Source organism: Brassica rapa, chromosome A03 (assembly GCF_000309985.2).
Source record: "Brassica rapa cultivar Chiifu-401-42 chromosome A03, CAAS_Brap_v3.01, whole genome shotgun sequence".
NCBI classification, from domain to species: Eukaryota; Viridiplantae; Streptophyta; class Magnoliopsida; order Brassicales; family Brassicaceae; genus Brassica; species Brassica rapa.
The window spans coordinates 19,389,206-19,412,990 of NC_024797.2; the positions used below are offsets into that span (position 1 = coordinate 19,389,206).

Sequence of the window (23,785 nt, forward strand, 5' to 3'; positions counted from 1 at the left end):
TGTAGCTGTGATGACGGCTATAGTGTAGAGGGTGAGAGATGGATGATGGGAGACAAACAAGAGATTGTTAACTAAAATCTTTTTTATTGTGGAACGAACCAATACCATTTCATCAGCAATCCTCTCAGCTATTTGATTTAAGAAAAGTTAGGGTTAGTTTGTTTTTCTGTAAAGAATTTGAAGCAATTTGTATTTTTTTTTTATAATGATGAATCAAAGAAAAATGCAGGACCACTTGATGTGTGATGGAGACCGATAATGAAAAAGATGGTAGATATTTTTTTTTAGTCTTTTGTTTTTCTCCTGACGAAGTATCTTTTAAAAGAAAGAGAGAAAAAGTTTGAGAAATTGCCACAAATACAATATTTATACCACTAATTTTTATGTTACATAACTATTTTTACATTTACTTTTAATGAAGTGCAAAAGATATTTATATTCATATCTAAACTTAAAATTTAGAGTTGAGGTATGGAGTATGGTTTTTAAAATATGAAATTTAGAATTCTAATAAATATATAAATAAATATTTAATTTTTTTAGAAAAAAATTTAAAAATAATTTCAAACATAATTTTCGATTTTCAAAAAAAAAAATTTTAAAAAAAAGAAAAAATTAAAAAAAAAATCAAAAGCAATTATAGAAAAGTTCGAATTTGAAAAAGTATAATTGGACAACACAAAAAAATATTTTTTTATTTAAATAATTATTTATTATATATATAATATAACAATGGTATAAGAATCTTTTACTATTTAATGGGAAAAATATTTTTTAAAATATTCCTTTAGTGATAGTGAAGATGAATAATAATACCAAAAAATAGTAAACATGAAATTCCGTCAAAAAAAGACGGAGAAAAACAAAGCATGGAATTTAAAGGAAAACATAACATGACAAAATCACGCAGCAGAACCAGACCATGGATGAAGACACGAATAGGGGTACCGGTCTTCATGATGCCAGGACCTTAGTAAGGATGGTGATTCTCATCTGATTGGAGTGAAATCGGCGACGACAGATGGATCTCAAAGTCTTAAACAACAAGTAACAACAATTTTCTCTTTATATCCCATTGAATGAAACACTTGATCACTTAAATACACAAAAGATGTCAAGTAAATAACTGCCAAGTAAACAAATATGAAACATGGTAGACAAGTGGAGAACACACGATGTCATGACTCTTGTTATGATCTTATCAATGACCACCTCTGGATAAGCTCTTTCAGTCTTTTTTGAAGCACTATTAGTTTCTTTGTCTACTAGGAGAGAAATAAAGCATATATTGGATAAGGATTAAGCAAACAGCAGGAGAGCTCTAACCACGTTTGTCCAAGAGTTGAGCAGAAAAACATCAAAATAATACACCTTACCATTTGAACCCATAGTTAAAATTTAGTCCAACATATATATAAAATCATTTTATTAGTTTATAAAATCAGTTAAGCATAAACATTGGCTATCCATTTAGGTACAAATTATTTTTTTCGGATATTGTTTTTTTTTAAATTAAACTATGCTTAAATATTATAAATTTATGTGTGGGCTTTGAGTTGAGTCATTTTGGTCTGGATGAGTTTGGTCCTGATTATAAGAACCTGGAAATATCTAAATAACAAATGTATCTGAAACGGGTTCGGATATTTGTACCAAAGATAACCTTATTACCCGATTCGGTCCAGATCTTTTGAATACAATTAGTTATTTCACGACTCATTTAAGATATATAACATTAATTATGAAAAATAAATATCAATGTATACAAATGTAAGAACCATACCCGTGTAGGTGCGCAGCAAATCTCTAGTTAACTTTAAATATATCACATATTTCGATTAAAAAATATTGTAACATATCAATTTGCGATATATGGTAAGATACGATGAATGCATAAATAGTTGATTTGATTACTTATTTCATCAGAGTGATTTAGGATAATAGGTGAGTATGACTAAAACACGGAGATATATCATTAGTGATTGAAAGATTAGTATGGAGTCTTTTGAAACTCCCAAATTATCTGATAGAATGGGCCCACAAACCAAGAAAAAGAGCGTCGTAGGAACACAAGACGGAAGGTAAGACTAGATAGCTGAATGCTTGCTATTATAGATAAGGATACCTAACTTCTCTTGTACGAATAATAGAAATTTGTATTTGTATCTATACTATTAAAGTAGGATCCTATTTTAAAAATTTAGGATTGTGCCCCTGTATTTCAATATATTTACAAGTCTTTCCATTGGCATTAAATTTAAACTAAAAATAGAATATCTTATATAATTATAATAATTAATACTTTCCATATTTTGTGAATGATAATAATTTTAATTTTTAATTTTAATGATAATAATAATTTTGTATATGAATATATACATATATTGATGAAAGACAACCGTGATTAAAACAAGTTAGTTACATCCCACAAACTCTCGCACAACTCAGTAACTACCCAACTATAGCCCCATAACTATGCGGTAAAATATAAACAATTACTCTCACATAACCAAGTTTCACAAACATATATCTACAAGTTCCTTGGTAAACAATAAATATCAAATCATATACAGAGTTATTTAAACATTCTTCCCCACACCACACAAAACCTATAAACTAAAAACATCATCACTGCACCGACAAACACAAACAAACACATACAATGCTTCACTACATAACAAAACAACTGAGCTCCACCATAATATACATCACCAGATAAAAACAAAACAACAACACACACAATGATCAATACACAACAATTCACTACTTCAAAACAAACATTAAAACATTAAAATTTTAAGTGTTCTATAAAATTAAAATAATTTTATTAAAAACTCACCCGCCCGTAGGGCGGGCCAACCTCTAGTTTGACTTATTAAAAACGAATACTTGTTATTTCGAGTAATTGTTAAAAATGAATTGCTTGTAAATTATTTATCTCGCTCTATTACCTGCTATTTGCGAGTTACTTGCAAGTTTTTCCGAATATTGAAGAATATCAGTTAAATAATTATTTATATATTAATTAATAAACATTGTAACTTGTGAGCTATATCATGTGTCACCACTAAAATATTCTCAATTTTGTTTTTAAAAAAATAGGTTATTCAATTTAAACATATATTATACTTTTCATTAAATTGATCATATATTTAACTAGTAATTTTTAAAAATTATTCTTTTTCTTTGATCAAATAAAAACTAAAAAATACCTAATGTGATTGAAATATAATAAAAATTAATGATCTTGAATAATAATGATTTGCTAAAAAATTGTGTACCCTCTATCATTTTGTTTAATTATATATTATTAAACATACATGAATCTATCTATGTATTTGATTTTTATAACAATTAAAATGTATTCTCTGAATTAGTAATGGGTAATATCAAGCTGGATAACCATTTTCCGTACTTATACTTGTCTTGTGGTCGGGCGGTAAGGGAAAAGGTTGGAAACGCGAACACGTTTCAAGTTCGATTCACCTGCTACGAGAAACTAAGTCACATTATCCTGAACACCCACGTGATGGGCCTTTGCATTCTTGCTATAAATAATCAGCCATTACTTTGAGAAAGAATTGCAACAATGATCATGTTTGGCTTTCAAAACTGCTTCATGTTCATCATCCTATGCTTCCTCTCATTCCTCTGTTAACTATCTCTTTGTCAAGAAACCGAGCAGCTCAAGAAGTGGCTTTGATGATCTGCCTCCGAGCCCTCCTTCTCTCCCAATCATCGGCCATCTTCACCTCCTCCTCTCTGCTCCAACCCACAAGGCTCTTCAGAAACTCTCATCCAAGTACGGACCTCTCTTCCATCTCCGCATCTTCAACATTCCCATGGTCATCGTCTCCTCCGCCTCCGTGGCTTACGAGATCTTCAGGGCGCACGACGCCAACATCTCCTCTCGTGGCCCCCCTCCCATAGACGACTCTCTTTTCGCAGGATCTACAAGCTTTATCTCTTCTCCCTATGGAGATCACTGGAAGTTCATGAAGAAGGTTCTCGTCACAAAGCTGCTCGGACCACAGGCACTAGAGCGGTCAAGAGACGTTCGTGCAGATGAGCTGGAGAGGGTTTATGCAAGGCTGCTTGATAAAGCGAGGAAGGAAGAGAGTGTTGAGATCATTAAAGAAGTGGTAAATCTCACTAATAATAGCATATGCAGGATGATCATGGGGAAGAGTTGTTCCGAGGAGAACGGTGAGGCGGAGAGAGCCAGAAGCGTGGCTAGCGAATCTCTTGCCTTGGGAAAGAAGATAGTATTGGGGTCCTTGTTGCGTGCAAGGTTTAAGCATCTTGTAATGTTACTGATTAAAAAGGAAATGACGGTTGTTTCCAACAAGTTTGATGAGCTGTTCGAAAGGATTCTTGTGGAACACGAAACTAAACAGGACGGACATCAAGAAACAGACTTGATGGAAGCGTTATTGGCTGCTTATGGAGACGATAAGGCAGGGTACAAGATCACTAGGAAACATATCAAGACGTTGTTCGCGGTACATGCTCCTCATATCACATCCATCAAGTGGTTTCACTGAAACGTGGTTGCTAAGTAATGTTTTTGCAACTTGCAGGATCTTTTGTTTGCAGGCACAGACTCTTCAGCGCAAGCAGCACAGTGGGCAATGGCGGAGATTATTAAAAACCCTAACGTTCTCAAGAGACTGAGAGAAGAAATAGATTGCCTTGTAGGTCAAGGCACAAGATTAATTCATGAAACTGACCTACCAAATCTTCCTTACCTACAAGCCGTAGTGAAGGAAGTACTAAGACTGCACCCGCCAGGAACTGTCTTCGGAAGGATCTCTCAAAAAGGGTTCAGGATGGGAGAGTACTACATACCGGAGGAGACATCATTTGCTATTAATGTTTATGCTATAATGAGAGATCCTGATTTGTGGGAAGATCCTGATGAGTTTAAGCCAGAGAGGTTTCTTCAAGATTCTTCAAGAACGGCTGAAGAGGAAGAGGCAGAGAGAAGAGAGCCACTCAAGTATATTCCTTTCGGCAGCGGAAGGAGAGGCTGTCCTGGATCAAACCTAGCTTATGTCTTTCTAGGAACAGCTGTTGGAATGATGGTGCAGGGATTTGACTGGAGAATCGAAGGAGGTGATAAAGTTAGCATGGAAGAAACTGTTTTAGGACTGAGCTTGACCATGGCTCATCCTCCTAAGTTCATTCCTGTTGCTCGAACCGCACGCCCTTTAATTTCGAAATGCTCGTGAGTCTTTAATTGAGTGGTCTGCAAGATTGTTCAAGTGATAAGGAAGCTTTGTTTTTGTTATTATGTTTGGGTGTGTGTGGTGTCCAAGTCGTCCAGGTGAGTTGGTTATCTTTGGTTGAGTTTGGTTTATGGTGTGAAACCGTATTGTTTCCGGTTTTAGTCTTGCCATGTTTCCCGGTTTTCTGTGGTTTATTTTAGTTTGGTTTATTGTATTGTTCAAAGTTTGAATACTACAGTAATGAATAACAGTGTTGTTTGTTCTTTTCCGAAAATAATCATTTGAGATAAGAGAATCGTATCAGGAAAAAGAAAACTCATCCATTCTTGTATTTTCTTAATAATACAATTCTCGTATTTGTTTCATTGAGGTTCAGACATTTTTGTCTTTAATGATTTAAAGCTGCATTTCATAAAATTTGAGTTGAGTTATAAAAATATAATAAAAAACATTCATGAATAGTATTTGATCCGTTCCATAAAAATGTCATTTTGATATTTTACACTAATTAAAAATATTAAAATATACTTATGTTTTAATAATTATATATATTTAACCAATAGTGTTTATAAAATTATTTTAAATTAATATATTTGCAATTAATATTAAATTTAGAATAAATATAAATTACCTTGAAATTCTAAAATAGTTCTATTTATGTAACAAAAAAAAAGAAGTCAAGATAACACATTTTATGAAACAAAAGGAGTACTAAAATAAATGTGTGACAAAATATCACAATTTCTGAAATAGCATTCCCTAAAAAAATAAAAAGACTAATATGTTTTCATCTATAATTAATTGATTAATAAGATTTATTATAAATTAATTTTATAAATAATAAACAAAATTTATATAGTAAATATAAACTTTATATTCAGATTTAGGGTTTAATGATTACAGTTTAGGGTTAAGTATTCAAAAGATGGATTAGGGTTTAAGGTAATTTAGTGCTCTTAATCAAAGATTTATATTATTTATTAAAATATTTTAGATAGGAAATTTTAGTAAATTTCTGGTCATTTAAAAATTTCATGTGGACTTTCAATGATAATATTTAACGTATTTAATCATTTAAATTTATCTACCTTGTAAAATTTTAAACAAACTATATTTACACGTAATTTTTTAATTATTTTGTGAATTTGCACAGCCAAACAAAATGTAAACCTATAAAGATGGTAAAAAGTAATAACGTGTCTAATTTTTGAATTTTTGGAATTTTATTAATTTTTAATTAATAAATTTAAATATAAATAACTTCTCGAGAGTTCTTCGTGTGATCGGAGTTGTTTGGGTGGTGCTTATTCAACACTTTAGCAGTTATGGGACGGCTAGCCGTAGGCAAAAAAACTATAACCGAAAAACTGAACTGGATTCGTATTAAATACCTTAATGGTTCTTATATTTCTATATCCGAATAAATGAACCAAAACCGGAACGAACTGAGAACCGAGCGGATATCCGAGTATCCGAAAAAACAAGTTTCAACTATTCTGATATAAGGTAAATTGTCATCAACCCCACTCAAACCCAAACTGGATAGGAAGAGTGAGAACATTGTTACCACCATACCTCATTATCTTTTGCGTACTCTCTTATATTATACATATAATTTGTATTTCTACATTAAAATATAGTAAATACTTACAAAACTAGAAATTTAGTAACTCGAACTTTGGTTGGATTGACGAATATGCAACAATGTAATCAACATACCACTTAGATTAACATGTTAATTAATATATTTTGTGTATATATATTTGATTCATATATTAAACGGGTATCCGAAATTGAACCGAAACTGAGTTAAAACAACCGAAATCTCATAAATACATATTGGATATAAAAATGATTTATCCGATACTCGAAACCAAATGATTCTTATCCGAAATCGAACCGAATACCCGAATGCTCAAGGCTAGGGACGGCGATAGTGAAGAGGATGGGAGAAACGTTCTGGGAGACAAACTAAAGACGAAAACATCAAATATGGAAAATATAGTTTTTTTACATCAGATCCAGCGTTGATGAAACATAAATAATACACAGAAAACATGAATAAAAATTTAACAAAATCCATTGTTAATCGCCCAATATTTTTATTTTATTTGCAGTTTTGTAACTTCAGCTATTTTATTTACCAATTTGTATTTCTTGATAATGAATAAAAAAGAATTGCAGGACCAGTTAGTATGTCCCGGAAATCGACAATGAAAAAGATCGTAGATATTTTTTTGTACTCTTTTGTTTGTCTCCCAATGAAATATGTCTTACTTTGTCTTTTGCTTTTACGAATCGAATAAACATAGCACGTGCACGTTTATAGTCTGATTTTTGGGAATTTTTTATGTTTACCTCATTATTGGTACCATTATTTATAGTTATTTTTAATAAAAAGATATTTTCATAAATATCTTTTCATTAAAAACAAATAACTTTTATATTGTTATATATATATAATAAATAGTTATTTAAATAAAAAATACATTTATATAGTTCGAATCTAATTATACGTTTTCAAAATCGAATTTTTTTACACCTCAAAATTTATTTTTGAAACTATTTTTTAAAATTATTTAAAAAAATTTAAAAGTATTTGTTTATATATTTATTAGAATCCTAAACTCCTTATTTCAAAATCATACTCTACCCTCAACTTTAAACTCTCTTCCTAGATTAGTTAACCATAGTGTTATAAGTATATTTTTTGTCTTTAAAATTGAAGGTAAAAATAGTTAAGATAAACATAAAAAATAATATTATGAATTTAGTATTTTAGGCAATTTCCCTTGATTTTTAGCTAAAAAGTCAATTAGTTAATTAAAGGAAATTGCTTAAACTATCACATTTCTAATATCATTGTTCATGTTTACCTTAACCACATTTACTATCACTTTTAAAGCGGTAACCTAATCATATAATTAACTTATCTATTCTCAGGGTTTAAAGTTAAAATTTTAATAAATATAAAAATAAATACTTAAATTTTTTTAAAAATAATTTCAAAAAAAATTCGAATTTCAAAGATAAAATTGAAAAAAAATCATTTTTAAAAAAATTTGAATTTGAAAACATATAATTCAGAAACTCTTAAAAATTACTTATTTTATTTTTTACTACTTATTTAATAATTATTTATATTTATATATTTATAAAGCAAGGGTATAAAATTATTTTGCCTTTTTAATGAAGAATTATTTTGTGAAAATGTATATTTAATGAAGGTAAACATGAATAATGGTATTAATAATGTGGTAAACTTGAAATTTATTAAATAACCAAATTTATCGGTTAATTTATGAAATAACCAAATTTGAAAAAATGTGTTATGAATATAGTAGTTTTAGTGTTAAAATTAGTTTTATAGCATTTTTTTACATTTCGGTTTTCTCTTCTTTCAGCTGGTTGATAGTGAATACTAAAACATGAAAATGGTGGGTCTGTAAGATAAAAATCATAGAACTTAGTCTAAAGAAGTGGTGAGAAAGATTGTGGCGGTGATGGTTATCATAAAGGTAGTGAAGGTGAGTACGGTGGTGTTGCTAAAGTGACGATGGATTCAAAATATGTAAAAAGGCTACGGAGTTGGTGGTGCTCGTGGTGGTTACAAAGAAAGTGATTCATTGATGATATCAATATTTTGATCTTCAGTGTCGATTTTGTTTTCAAACAAAAGGTTCCTTATCTTTGAACTGTAATCACTGAGTATATTTGTGAATATTTTATATTTCAGAGAATTTATTTTGTAATTATTGTTTGTATAAGCAATAAAAAAAGAGATGCACATGGCTTGGACCCTAAGTTTTTAGTTAATAATTCTATTTTCTCAAAATCTTGATTGGCAAAAAAAAAGTTTTTGAAAAACAAAAACCCAAAACTGTCTCAAAAACCACAAAAAACCTTTTATTTTGTACTCCTTCCGTTTTATAATAGACTTTTTAATATTTTCACATATATTAAGAAAACACATTAAACTACCATAACAAATGTATCGTTTTCTGTAATTTCAATTTTTAATAATTTTAAACCAATAGAAATTCAATTAATTCAATTAATTTTCTCGAAATTTACAATTTTTTCATAAAAACAAACAAAAATACATTTTTGTGAAACAAACTTTTTTCTAAAAAGTCGATCTTAATGGAATAGATGAAATACATCTTTAGCAGCTGATTTAATAAAAAAAGAGAACCATAGCCAGAGTGAATTATTATTTTTTCAACAATTCATGGGTTGGAATATTATAACAAAATTATTTATCAGATAACTATAGCCAGAGTTATTTAAATTAATATTATGCTTATAGATGTTTAATTAGTCAACATAGCCATCAAAACTAACCTCTTATTTTATGCAAATTAATTTTTCCCAGATCACAAAAATTATTCTTAAATACTAAATTTGAAATTAGTTTTATAATTTCAGGCAGATAATAAAACCATGCATTACCAACTATTTACTTCTACATGGTGTAATACATAATGTATTGAAGCAAAAACAAAACTTCTAAAATAAATTAAACTTTTTTTTTACTTATTTTCAAATGATTAAATAGTAATTTCACCCTGCGCAAAGCGCAGGTCTCAACCTAGTCTATATATATAAAGAAATGGGCCTCTCTCCTGGTAAGACCACGTCATCAATTAGGTAATGGAGGTGATGACACGTGTCCTCTTCTTTTATTCTTTGTTTTTGGGTTTCGTTGCTTACGGTATTCGTTTACAATTGCTGGGCTTTAATCTTTGTTTGTGCTGTTGAACATATCATACATATGCCCACATATTTCATTAACCCTCCTGCGCAATTGGAGACGACACCATTTAGGGTTCTATCTGTTCTTCAAGTTCTCATTCATGTCTGATAATGGAGTCTCGGGAGAGAAAGTCGAGAAGAATCGTGTTGACGATTCACTGGATCGAGATATCTTGGTGTTGTTTCGTCTACGTTTCTTATCCACTGAACCGTTAGAGGATGAATTGATTTGGTCATTAACACTCTTCTTAAATCCTTCGATCCTCTGCAACTGGGCGTTCTCCATCAATGCCTCTTCTCTCCCTTCAAGGCGGTGCATTTACAACTATAAAAAAGGTTAGATTTCATCATGTGAACATCATTTTCACAAATTCTCAAAACCCTTGAAACTTCTTTTTCAGTAAAAAGCTTGATTTTAGATAATTTTCGTTTCGTTTATTGATTTAGAATGCTTTGAGTTCAGATGATTTGGTTTCTTTTATTGATTTGGAATGCTCGAGTGTAGATGATTTTGTTTTTTTATTGATTTTGGTTTCGTTTGTTGTTACAGCCAGGTAGGGAGAATAGCTCAAAGAAATTCAGCAGAAAATCTATTATATACTACATTCTCTCCCTCATCTTCCTCCTTTTCGTCACTCTTATTGAAATGTAAGAGATGTAAACACCACTTTGCTCACTTCATATCTACGATTGACTGTTTATTCATTGAAGGTTTTTATGTAGAAACATGCATGAGACTTTGAGTTCTTAGCATTTTGAGCTCCTCTTATTGCAGAATTGGATGTCTTTTGCTATCCTTGGGTCAGATCAGGTACAATAAAAGCATGACAGAGACATTAGCATATGTCATGAGGCAAGCGGATAGCATGGTTTCTCAGCGTAGAGCTATTTCAGAACATCTTGCGACAGCAAAGCAGATGGGGGTTCGTCAGGTGTCTTTACCTGCAAATGTCCAAACTGAAATCGAGCAGATTGGAGTTAAATTGAGTTCTTCTATAGCTGCCATCACTGGGAAAGCCACTAATAGTTCCAGTGATATAAGAAACTTTCTTAATACCGTGTAAGAGCAGCCTCTAATAGTTAAATTATGTCTGTTACAGAAGCCTTATGATTAAATCTTGACAACACAGTGTAACAGGTCATCTTCTTTATTGCAGGAAGGTGGCGCTTATCACAGTTTCAACTGCTTACCTTTTGACCTTTTTTGGTCTCGGTAAGTGAAAAATCTAATGTTTTTAAGTTTTGAAAGATGAGCTTCTATATAACTCCTACAAACTCATCATCTTCCACTACATGTTTCTCAACTGTCTACTAATTTGTTAACTCCTATGATCTTATCTAATCATCTTCTCCTGCTGCTTCTTCAATTTTTGGGATACAGGTCATTGTCTACACGAGTAAAAACCCTGGAATGTTCTTTGTGTGCTTTCATAAGTAAGAACTATATGAATCTTTTCCTCTTCTTTAGCCGTGTGATTCTTGGATGGATTTTGGTGACTGGCAAGTCAGCTAGAGGCAACCAATCAGCAACACGAGTGATTATCAATATCACCTTCACCATCCTGGCTTAACGCGATCAAGTTCATAAACATTGGGTTGTTTTGAGTTCAAGTACTTTGGATAGATTAAATATGTCCACTTTCCAAAGAATGGGAGGCAACTGAAATACAGATTCGTACTCTGCTGTTTGAGAACATATGGAGTAGTTTGTTATACTTTTGCTTTGTACACAAATAATTTGTTCTATTATAATTAAAGTTTGTTTAATAATTTTCGTCAACATGCTCACCATCTTTTATATTTTCTGCTACTAAAGACAAAAAAAAATATATTTACTTTTAGTAATTATAAATTAATAATGACGACAAATAATACAAAACAATTCATATTTTGTTAAGTTGTTTTATTTAATCAGTTTAGCATGATATAAATATAAATACTCAAATATAATAGTTAAATAATTTAAATTAAACTAAAATACAAGGAAAACCCTGGGATTAGCACCAAACAAGCCGTAGGAAAATTATTTAAACTCTCATCGACGCATCAGCTTGCATTATTTGGGTTTCTATTTGTGGGTCGGCTTATTTGATGGGTGCGCATACGTAGGTTTGTTACTTGACCATTTTCGCCAATTAAGTTAAATCATATATAAATTCATTCGGTGCGAGCATTACTTTTAAATTCTTTATCTCTCTCTATGTTCGTCGTTTCTATCCCATATTGGAATCACCGTTACAGAGCATAAATTCGCCTAAAAGAAGAGAGATTACAGACATGTAATTTTTAGAGGATCTCTTCAAGTTAACAAGGAATTGTGATCTATGATGTTTATGTGTTTCACTTGGATCCAACAATTTGAGAGGCTGACGATTGGAAAAACTTCAATATGCCTTGCTAATCCATCTCTAAAACAACAAAGTGATTTAAAACCTTTAAATTATATCTTAGATTAATATTAAATAACAAATCTAAACCATATGATCTAATCTTATCAGAGAATTCATATTTAGAAATTGATGCGAATCTCTGTTAAATCCAAGTTTCTTCGCGACAACGACGACTATTAATTTAGGGATACCTGCCAAATAGTTCATGATTCTTCAGCAATGATCGGTCTACGTAATAACTCAACTTAACTAATATAATATTTCTCAATTGTTCATTACAAAATTTCAAGAGAAATTTGCCAAAACAGAACAAAAAACAACATGGTTGTCCTTTTGGTATAATTTTTTTTCCATTTTTCCATTTTTATTTCTAAAATTTAATGAAATAAATAATCTTATGACTTAAAAAATTATAAAAAATAGAAACAATTGATAAAACACTCATATACACAAACTGGTATTTTTTGTTGTTGAAAAACTTGATAAACTAAAATTTTAAATTATGTTCTACTAAAAGTGAATTTCATCTTCTACGGAAAATATGTTAGTAGTAATTGAATTCCAGATTAAACAAGTTCATCTACTTTTTTTAGAACAAACTATCTATTTTTAAATAAACTTCTAAAAATGAAGAATGTGAATTCTACTAATTGTAAAGTTAGCTACTTTTTCTACGAATGCAATTTCTACTTTTATGAGTTATTTTAAAATTTTAGGAATGTGAAATCTAGATACTATTCAAACGGCTAAATGAGGTAAAATCTGCTTACGGGATTTTTGTCTTGGTTCTATGCAGTGTAGAAAGTGCTTTCTACATGTAAGAAATCTGATTTTGACGAAAATTATGGAAGTTTTAGTTAAGAAAATATTCTAAACGTATTTAGCCGTTTTTAGTTAATATCATATTTTAATGGTTCTTGCTTAATTTTTTAAGAAATATTTATTAAAAATCTATTAAAATATTTTAAAAATCTATTCTATTCAAGAAAGCAAATATTGTGAACAACGTAAAATGTTTATATTTTTAATGAATTATTATAACATAATAATAAATTTATAATTTCTAAAAAAGAAGAATTAGTAAAATGTAAAATATATTTATATTGTTTTTTTTCATTTGCTTACCCGCCCGTAGGGCGGATCCGACCCTAGTAAATATTAAAACATAACTTATTCAATTGTCATGTTCAAAATATTAATAACAAAGATCCTTTGCATAACGTACGAATATCTTAAACAATAAGTCAATGAAAATAATAAAGTATTTAGGCACATGTATGTTTGTTATATATATTCTTTTCCCAGAGAGAACATCAATTAACCATGTATCATCAATATAAACCATGGGTCCATTTATAGTGATAACTATCTAACCAAACTTGAAAAAGTTTAGTTAAAAAAATCTATCTAAACCAAACTTAAACAGATAATTTCTTTAACGAAATGATTATATTGACCAAACAGAAAATCTATCTGGTTCCAGCTGGTCCAAACCATGTGTCCATCCTTTTGTGTTTGCTGCGGTCTGGGTCGCATCATCCTCTCCTATTTTTGGGCTTATCATGAGGTATTGGACCGAGAAGCTCTTGTAAAAATTCAGAACGGATTGGGCTTGAATAAACTACGAAAATGACTTCACTCGACCAAGGCACTATGAGGAACATTTAGTCGTGCCAGATTGTCCTGAAACCCGACCAAAGCGAGACAATTCGGCCATCCGAGAAACTATAGACGGTCAAACACGTTCAAGATGGACCAATGACCAATTTGGAGAAGCCAAAGGTTATTATTAATCATGTTCTAGAAGTTTATAAGGCACTGGGTCTTTGATGTTTTATCAAGTGATACAATAATTAATTTAATTATCATCTCTTTGTTTTTTTTTTAATGAGCCAGGATGCACGCGGGAAAGTTTTAAAATAGTAGAGGAGCTCTCTGATCCCAATCTATATCAAGTAATCACATTCTCCTCATTTCTGCATCAACTTTCTTCTTTCGACTTGAGCAATGATGGAAACAATCGTCATTGACTTTCAGAACTCCTTTATCTTTATCTTCCTCTGCTTCTTCTCACTACTCTGTTACACTCTCTTCTTCAGGAAACCAAAGGACTCATGTGTTGACTTTGATTTGCCTCCGAGTTCTCCTTCTCTACCCATCATTGGTCATCTTCACCTTCTTCTCTCTTCTCTAACCCACAGATCCTTACAGAAACTCTCCTCCAAGTATGGATCTCTTCTCTATCTCCGCATCTTCAGTTCCCCCATAGTACTCGTCTCCTCAGCGTCAGTTGCTTATGAGATCTTCAGGGCACACGACGTGAACATCTCCTCTCGCGGTTTCCCTCCGACCGAAGCTTCCCTTTTCGCTGGTTCTTTCAGCTTCATCTCTGCTCCCTATGGAGAATACATGAAGTTCATGAAGAAGGTTCTTGTCACAAACTTGCTAGGACCTCAGGCTCTCAAGCGGTCACGGAGAGTCCGTGCTGACGAGCTAGATCGGTTTTACGATAACTTGTTCGAGAAGGCAGTGAAGAAGGAGACCGTGGAGATCTTCGAGGAAGTGTTGAAGCTCGTTAACGATAGCATCTGCAAGTTGATCATGGGGAGGTGTTGTCCAGAGGAGGAAGATGTGGTGGAGAGAGTCAAGGGATTAGCTATTGAGTTAGATGTTTCGTCGAAGAAGATTTTGTTGGCAAACCTGCTGCCCCCATGGTTAAAGAAGCTTGTTCTCTCGCTGTTTAAAAAGGAAGTGAAGGCTATTTCAAACAGTTTCGATGAGCTGCTCGAAAAGATTCTTGCGGAACACGAAGAGAAGCAGGGAGAGAATCATCAAGGTAAGGACTTGATGGATGTGTTGTTGGCAGCTTATGGTGAGTATAAGATCACTAGGAACCATATCAAGTCTTTTTATGTGGTAAATATTCTTTCCAACAAGTGTTTTTTTTCATTGAGAATAAAAAAATATATGCTTAAGAAAATGTTTTGCAACTGTATGCAGGATCTTTTATTTGCTGGCGTTACCAACTCGGCGCTACCAATACAGTGGACACTGGCAGAGATTATCAACAGCACCAATTCTCTTGAGAGACTGAGAGTGGAACTCGATTCCGTGGTAGGGACGACAAGGTTGATTCAAGAAACAGATTTACCAAACCTCCCTTATTTGCAAGCAGTGGTCAAGGAAGGGCTAAGACTGCACCCGCCGGAGCCTATGTTCGAGAGATTCTCCCAAGAAGGGTGTAGGGTAGGAGGGTTCTATGTACCAGAGAAAACATCCATAATGGTTAATGCTTATGCTGTGATGAGAGATCCAAATTACTGGGCAGATCCTGACGAGTTTAAGCCAGAGAGGTTTTTAGTTGCATGGCAAGAGGAGGAGAGAAGAGAGCAAGCACTTAAGTACATTTCTTTTGGAAGTGGAAGAAGAGGTTGTCCTGGAGAGAATCTAGCTCATATCTTTATAGGAACTGCAGTTGGAGTGATGGTGCAGGGATTTGAATGGAGGTTCAAAGAAGAGAAAGTTAAAATGGAAGAGGCTGTTGCAGGACTGAGCTTGACTATGGCTCATCCTCTTAAGTGCACTCCTGTTGCTAGAACTCTAAACCCTCTAACGAGTCGTGGTAGCTTCTAGCTCCCAACACCTACTCCTCCATTCTCCACTAATAAGTTTACTAAATTATTTACTGGATGGATGTATCCAAGAAATTATTTGATTTGATCATATATTACTGTAAGAATAAATACCTAAGCTTTCAATTACTTTACGTATTTCAAAGAAGAAAACATTGTGTAATTATAGTTAGTGAGCAAAGCATGATTACTCATGAATTTAATATTTTAAATGCAAGAATACTATTCCCAACAAATCAATTTATACTTCTACTTCTATTTTAACATACTTTTTATTATGAGAATAAATCGTATAATTCTACTTCTACTTCATTTTTATTTACTCATTATTTCTTGATTTTCTCACCTTTTTTTTTTGATAATCCAGGTAATACAGATACCCGGAAGGAACCCGACTAGTGCCTAAATACACATCCGCAAAAAGTCCATATTGAGGCCAAAGCTCCCTCAAGACTATTGGGCCGTCCTCGCTTGATTTTTTTTTCTCTTTTCATTCTTGATATTATTGTTTAGGTTTAACATTTTGATGTCGACTATGTTCTGGTCATGGGTTTATCCATTGAACTATATGAGATCAAATCTTCCATTTGCTTCTTCGCTTTAGAATTTTCCCAAGTTTTATGTTGCAAAAATTCCAAAAATAGTGAATATAAATCTTGAACATGAATATTGTTAAACTTATATAAAAAGTATTTATTAAAAACTAATTTGTTTAAAATTTAAATTAGTAAATTAACAATTAATTTAAATCTTGTGTAACCTATAAGGCTATAACCCAGGGCCTATAACATTGAATACAAAAATTAAAAGTAGAAGGGATCTTTAATTCAAAAAAAAAGGAGAAAAATCCTATAACGGTCGAGTAAGTAGATCCGAAACGAAATATCAGTTTCCTCATCTAAATAAAAGCAAAAAAAAAAAAAAACAATTATCATCATTTCACTCAATCACTCACTCTTTCCCTCTGCTTCAAATTTGAATCTCTCGCGTTCTCTCTCGGCTCACTCTCTCTAATCCCTCTCTCCTTCTCTCTCGATCCTGTATCGTCTTTGGCAGCCAAATGGCGGATTCAAAATGGAGCTTCCTTCCCAAATCCGTATCCGCACACTTGAACCCTAGATCCGACATCGAGAACGCACCTCCGAACATCCCTGACCCGAGAACTAAATCAATTTCGAAATCACCGGCTCTCAGGAGTCAGATCGACCGGCGAGGCCAAGTGTCAGCGACTCGGGTGAGTGACGACGATCCTAACCTCTCTCGTTTTGAATTTTTTTAATTTTAATCTTTTTTTATTTGTTGGAATATCAGCGAACGGCGTTGAAAGCTCGCAGTGAAGTAGAGGAAGCTTCGAATCCACCGCATGTGAAGGTTGTGGTGAGGATAAGACCTACGAAAGAGTATTGCTGGACTGTTAAAAAGCTTTCCGATGATTCTTATTCCGTTAGGGATCGCAAGTTTACTTTCGACTCTGTTCTCGACTCTATTCATAATCAGGTTCGTTTCTGGATAAGGTTTCTATAAATAGAAGAGAAAGGAGTTTCCTTTTTCGTTTTAAAGCCTAAGTTGGATTAAAACCTTTTTTTTTACTTGTTGGTGGCAGGAGGATGTGTTTCAGCAAATAGGTGTTCCTTTGGTGAGGGATGCATTATCAGGTTACAACACTAGTGTCCTATCATATGGACAGGTACTTAATGATGCTTTTCTCTTCTTCTTCTTTTTTTTTTGGAGCTAATTGAAAAAGTTGAGTATAATCAATCCCTTTTTTTGTCTTTGTTTTCTGATGCTAAGAATGGAAGCGGGAAGACATACACAATGTGGGGTCCAGCAGGTTCAATGCTGGAAGATCCATCTCCTAAAGGCGAGCAAGGACTCGCGCCTCGCGTCTTTCAGATGCTGTTTTCTGAAATTGAGAGAGTAAGTTATATGCTTATTACCTATTACTAAAGCTTTTTTTAGGTGGCTGTTTCATCAAAGACTGAGGAGTTTCATACTTTAACTATTTATGCAGGAGAAGATGAAGTCCGATGTAAACTATCAGTGCCGTTGTTCTTTTCTTGAGGTTTGCTTTTCCCAAACACAAATGAAGGATTCCTTTTTTTTTTGAAGAATTTTCTAAGTTAAGTTGCTTAATCTTTTTCTGCAGATATACAATGGGCAAATCAGTGATTTGATCGATCAAACCCAGAGAAACCTTAAGGTTTAGCTTCACTAAACTACAGTTTTGTTTCCATATGTTAATCTTTGCTGAGTGTAATTTTTCTTTTTATTGTGTCATATGCTGGGCAGATAAAGGATGATGCAAAGAATGGTACTTATGTTGAAAACTTGACTGCGGAATATGTGGATAGCTACGAGGATGTTGCTCAAATATTGATGAAGGTACTATTTAAGCGTTCTAAGTTAGGCACACTATGATATGAAAATTTTCAAACTGCATATTCAGCTTTGTTGATTGAGTGTTCATTTTTACCTGATTCCAAGTCCATATCTCATGTTTTGGTGTGGTCTCTGCTCTGCTTTTCAGGGGCTGTCAAGCAGAAAAGTTGGAGCAACTAGCACAAGTTTTCAAAGTTCTAGATCACATGTCATACTTTCTTTCATAATCGAGTCCTGGAGCAAGGTATAGTTAGTTTTCTATTTTCTTGCGTGTTCAAATCTGATGAATAATTGATCAAATATTTATATGCCCACAGGGAGCTTCGTCAAGGTGTTTCAATACCACCAGAACAAGCAGGATCAACCTTGTTGATCTTGCTGGAGTGGGAACAAACGTACGTGATGCTACTAAACACTGTGTCGAGGAAGAGAAATTCTTAAAGAAGTCCCTATCCGAGCTCGGGTACAACTTCAAGAAAACTTTCATAGGTCTCAACTAAATATCAATAAATTAGTGATCTGCTAACGTTGTCACTTTTACTATTGGTGCAGACATGTTGTGGATGCTCTAGCTAAAAACGTCCACCCTGGAATATCTGACCACAGTCTTCATAAAACCTCTTGCTTGACGCATTTATTGCAAGAATCGCTTGGTGGCAATTCAAAACTCACTATCATGTGCAACATTCTTCCAAGCGACAAGTATTTCTTCACCTTATCATCCACTTATTAGTTAAATATAAACATAGCTGCCTGATGGTACCAAGTATTCAATCAAAATAATGATCTGAAAGTACAAAGTTTAAATTAGTTGCGCATTTAAATGACAGACTGCCCACTATGTGTTCTAATAAAGCTTGCTTGTGTAACGCAGAAACACAAAAAGAACAATGAGCACCCTTCGATTTGGTGAACGAGCTAAATCTATGGGAAACAAACCACTGATAAATGAGATCTCAGAAGAAGATGTGAATGATTTGAGTGACCAGATTCGTCTTCTAAAGGTTTACTCTCCTCTTCCACAAGCCCTTTTTCCCCTTTTTTGTTGAAGTTGGTTGTATTCAAAGATTCATTTGCTTTGCAGGAAGAACTTATAAGAGCCAAAGCTGATTGTCACTCTGTTGGGAGTAAAGATAATCTGGGAGCAAAGAGTGCACGTGAAAATTTGAATCAACTAAGAGTTAGTCTTAACCGGTCTCTGATGCTACCGAAAATTGATATTGAAGAGGAAGAGATAATGGTCGATGAGGATGATGTAAAGGAACTCCATCAGCAAATCAAGTCCTTCCGTGGTTCATTCAGTGAGAAACAAAAGAAGCTCCCTGTCTACAGAGAGTCAGTCAGCTCTTCCTTTGTTACAGCATTCGGTGAATCAGAGCTTATGGATGATGATGAGATCTTTTCAGAAGAAGTAGAAGCTGAAGAGAAAGATTTGGATGAATCTTTCAAAGAATGTGACGACGCCAGTGCTGCAACAATCACCAAATCAACTGAGAAATCAAGGATAAAGGAATTTGCATCGGCAAACAACATGTCAATAAATCCTTGCCGCCAATCCTTAATCTTGCAAGAACCAATCCAGTCCGAGTCTCCTAAAATCAGAAACTCTCTAAGGAGGAGCATAGCTCTTTCTTCCTCATGTCTCAGGAACCAGAATAGCCTGGCGCTGAGCATAAAGTCCTCGTGTCTTGCAGAGAGCCAACATATCAGGGCATCTTTACGTGGAAGCAAGATATTCACAGGCTCCACGGAATCTCTAGCTGCAAGTCTGCGGAGAGGCTTGGATATTATTGAAAATCCACTGAGCCCTGCATCAAACCGATGCTCAGTTTCTTTGTCTTCTGATAACTTGACCATGCAACCTTCCACGGAGACACTGCAAGATGATCAAGTACCTCTTTCACCACTCTGTCCTTCCTGCAGACAGAAATCTGAGAACAATTCTACTGTTCTTAGCAGCTCCAAATTGTCAAACGTAGTTGAAGGAGTAAGTATATCATGTGAAAATGTCAAATAAAGTTATTAAAATGTATCACCATGAGTATCTTAGGTTCTTTCCTCATAAAATGAGAGCTATCCTGAAGCTAACATTGTTTGATTACTTTTGAATCAGGATGGACATCATCAAGGGCTTACTGAGAAACAGCAAGAGCTTGAAATTTTGTGCACAGAGCAAGCAGCCAAGATTGAGAAGCTAACGCGCCTGGTAAACCAAATTAATGTGTCTTTTATAGTCTATTGAAAATTGGATCAACACATATGGTTAAGAAAGTCTAGTTACTGTTATATCTTCTTCAGGTAGAGCAACACAAACATCAAACTGTGAATGAAACAGAAAAACTTGCTGGAGTAAGTAATGGAGAACAGTTTTCTTCAGCAAACGAAAATCAGGTTTGTTGTTGTTATCTTTACTATGTGAAAACATTTGAGCGATTGTAAACATATATCCTATTGTCATGGTTCTGCAGTTTCTCAGCTGTAATGATGTTGTTGAGCGTGACCAAGCAAACCAGATCCCAAATGGAGACTTTGATATTGGCGAGAAGGAGGCACTACTTAAAGAAATTGAAGATCTGAAAAGCAAATTGCAGAAACCTGTAACCATGTCCACCAACGAGCTGAGATCATCATTGTTGGCCCGTTCGTTTCAACTACGCAACAAGAATGCTGAAAAAGATATCGAGGAAGAACGACTTAAGTGCACAGAAATGGAGAGCGAGTGGATATCATTGACAGACGAACTCAGAGTTGAGATTGAAACACAACGCTCACGCGCAGATAAAGCTGAAGGACAGCTTAAACAAGAGAAACTATCTACTGAGGAGTTAGAGGATGCACTTCGACGAGCTGTTCTTGGTCATGCCAGGTTTGTTGAGCACTACACAGAGCTACAAGAGAAGTACAACGACTTAGGCTCAAGGTATAAAGCAACGGGGGAGTGGATAACAGAGTTGAAGAAGGCAGTAGCAAAGGCTGGGAAAAAAGGTTGCGGTTCCCGTTTCGCTAAATCACTTGCTACTGAGCTCTCTGCACTCCGAGTAGAAAGAGAGAGAGAAAGAGATTTTTTGAAGAAGGAGAACGTGAGCCTTAAGATTCAACTGAGGGATACCGCTGAAGCTGTTCATACTGCTGGAGAAGTTCTTGTTAGACTCAGAGAAGCCGAACAATCAGCATCAGCTGCTGAGGTAAAGAAACAAGATTTTCATGTTTGAATGGAGGAACCATTTTTGTGGTAGTGTGACACTGTTTTTGGTTGCAGGAAAAGTTTAATGAGGTGGAAGAAGAAAACGAGAAGCTAAAGAAGAAAATGGAAAAGTTGAAGAGGAGACACAAGTTAGAAATGGCAACACTCAAACAGAGTCTAAAGCAAAACACATTGCCTGAATCTGCATTACAGCCACTGCATCAGAGGAACTTGGAGATTGAAGAAGAAGGTATGTAGAAGAAACATACCAAGGTGCATAACTTGAAGACCTTCCTCGGATCTGATTGGTATACACATGAACTTACTGTTTATTTTTCCACTTGCTGCAAATAAAAAAAACAATGTCTTATTCCACAAGGCATTTTGATTATTAGTATTTTGGTTTCCCATTGGAGTTTATTTATTATTGGCTGCTTTTGATTTGAATATTTTGTTTGTGGCGTGCAAACTGGTGTTCTTTTTATAACTTTAAATTGGTAATTTATTTTCTCCATTTTAAATTTGTTATCTTTTCCCTACGTTTCATACAAGACATATTTGTTCATCTTGATACAAAAGAAATATAAACTGATGTTTCTTTTTCTACTTGTTTCCCAAGAAACTGTCTGTAGCTTTCACGTTTTTTTTGCTTGTGGAAACTGAATTCAAAAGTTGGCAAAAGATATTGGATAATAGTTATTCAAGAGCTTGACAAGTCTAACTATAACTGTATCGTTATTCGAGGTTTAGCTTCTCCATTGATGCACCAGACTGGTGGACATATGGCGAAGGTAATCCTATAAGTTCACTAAGAAGTTGATGTATTTACAAGACGAACTCACGAAGTTGATGTATTTAATTACAAGACGAAGTTGATGTGTTTCAAAACATGCTTTTTGCTTTTGCAAAGATTTAGATTCGAATTAAACATGTTGGAAGAAAAATGGAATCAGATAATCATAAGAGCTTTAAGACCTTCCAAAGTTCTGAAGTTTTCTCTAATTGTTTTTACAAAAAGTTTTTTTTTTTCTGATCTCGCGTGGGTTCGATCTGTCAGCTGTATTATTTATCATAGATGCACCTATTCATCAAGTCACTGATAGAGTTTGATCGTCAGTTCTCTCTCAAAACTCGATCACGAACACAACGAAAGATGATTTTATTGATATGATGAAAAGATGTTTACACTTTGTATTGTGAATCAACCGAGACTCGCTGGCTTAACCCAGACGAGATCACCTCAAGACTATCGTCTCTAATCCAAAATACAAAGCTACTGACAAATGAGCTCGCAGGCTCTTATTTAAAGCTACTCAACGAACATAACGGCAAACTTTCTCTGTCCATCCGAGTCTTCCAATCCTTTTCCGTCTCAAGACCCTCTAGACGCCTCAGAGTCTTCCTTCGTATTCAATTCTTCTTCATTTTCCCGTGTCCCTCTCTCTCCTCCTCTGTTCTTCCTCTGTCTCACGTAACGATAATGAAGATTATCAGTCACATGGTATATATGTGTGGGAACATTGAAGGAGTGTTCATGGTGATGTTGTAAGGAAACCTGAATAGTGCTTTGCACTAGCCCAAAACTGTAATACCCCAAGAACCGGAAAGATAGAAAACCCTCTAAATATGAATAACTCTCAAAGAAATTAGAAAACTTAGACTAAGACACTTTTTTTTCTTCTTTACAACTTTTTTTTTTTGGTTTTATTTATTCAACTTCTCGTGCATTCTACAAATAGGGGAGACCGGGAGAGGACATATTATTATGAGAACTATGCAAATTGTTATCTTCATTTCTCATACTTTTTATTATCTTTTATGATAGACTACTATGAAAGATTATCAAAACTCTGATGCTCTAACTCAGTTTTTATCACAAGTCAAAACATTCAGTTAATGAGATGTGGACTAGTATTTCTGTCTTAATAATTTCTGGATGCTATGTTTTGGAAAAAGAAAAAGTGTTTTCATATTTACGTTAATTAAGTAGCACATGCAAACGTAAACATTTGTTAAATTTTCATATCTCTATAATATTATTTGAAAAGTCACTTTCCTAGGTGTCGCACACACGTTAACTCTTACGGTGGTTGATTACTATAATACCCTTAATGAAATAAAAAAGTATATTTAAATATTATTATTTACTTTTTAAAAATTTTCAAATAACAGTATAAATAAAAAGAAAACATTTATAAAGTTTGAAAAATAATTTAA

General features: G+C 33.6%; 2 protein-coding genes and 1 pseudogene across 6 annotated transcripts; all 3 read left to right on the forward strand.

Annotated features, from left to right (window-relative positions):
- Positions 1-3,206: 3,206 nt before the first annotated feature.
- LOC103859839 lies at positions 3,207-5,493 on the forward strand (annotated as a pseudogene). The gene is made up of 2 exons (XR_631308.3): positions 3,207-4,502; positions 4,581-5,493. The product of XR_631308.3 is annotated as a cytochrome P450 705A22-like (transcript).
- A 243-nt stretch (positions 5,494-5,736) lies between these two features.
- On the forward strand, positions 5,737-16,476 carry LOC103859840 (cytochrome P450 705A22). 3 transcript variants are annotated; one of them, XM_033286745.1, is made up of 3 exons: positions 5,737-11,043; positions 11,141-11,196; positions 11,365-16,476. In XM_033286745.1, exon 3 carries the CDS (start codon positions 14,381-14,383, stop codon positions 16,004-16,006), a length of 1,626 nt encoding a protein of 541 aa, XP_033142636.1. In that variant the 5' UTR covers positions 5,737-11,043; positions 11,141-11,196; positions 11,365-14,380; the 3' UTR covers positions 16,007-16,476. The 3 variants fall into 3 exon arrangements, with proteins under 3 accessions (XP_033142636.1, XP_033142637.1, XP_033142638.1); XM_033286746.1 differs by having other exon boundaries at positions 5,737-10,319; positions 10,534-10,631; positions 10,759-16,476; XM_033286747.1 differs by having other exon boundaries at positions 5,737-15,289; positions 15,374-16,476.
- A 330-nt stretch (positions 16,477-16,806) lies between these two features.
- Positions 16,807-22,096, forward strand: LOC103859841 (kinesin-like protein KIN-12F). Of its 2 annotated transcripts, none has more exons than XM_009137418.3 (16): positions 16,807-17,239; positions 17,317-17,502; positions 17,609-17,692; positions 17,797-17,922; positions 18,017-18,067; positions 18,152-18,205; positions 18,295-18,387; positions 18,533-18,628; positions 18,702-18,847; positions 18,937-19,086; positions 19,259-19,388; positions 19,469-20,371; positions 20,498-20,590; positions 20,662-20,775; positions 20,853-21,569; positions 21,644-22,096. In XM_009137418.3, the coding sequence occupies exons 1-16, from the start codon at positions 17,066-17,068 to the stop codon at positions 21,824-21,826; spliced, it is 3,300 nt and encodes a 1,099-aa protein (XP_009135666.1). In that variant the 5' UTR covers positions 16,807-17,065; the 3' UTR covers positions 21,827-22,096. The 2 variants fall into 2 exon arrangements, with proteins under 2 accessions (XP_009135666.1, XP_009135667.1); XM_009137419.3 differs by having other exon boundaries at positions 20,683-20,775.
- The last annotated feature ends 1,689 nt before the right edge of the window (positions 22,097-23,785 follow it).

Coding starts and splice junctions, on each gene's coding strand:
- LOC103859841 (XM_009137418.3), top strand. CDS start 17,066: ATGGCGGATTCAAAATGGAGCTTCCTTCCCAAATCCGTATCCGCACAC. Junction 18,388..18,532: donor TTGCTCAAATATTGATGAAG/GTACTATTTAAG, acceptor TCTGCTTTTCAG/GGGCTGTCAAGCAGAAAAGT. Junction 19,087..19,258: donor AACATTCTTCCAAGCGACAA/GTATTTCTTCAC, acceptor TGTGTAACGCAG/AAACACAAAAAGAACAATGA.
- LOC103859840 (XM_033286745.1), top strand. CDS start 14,381: ATGATGGAAACAATCGTCATTGACTTTCAGAACTCCTTTATCTTTATC.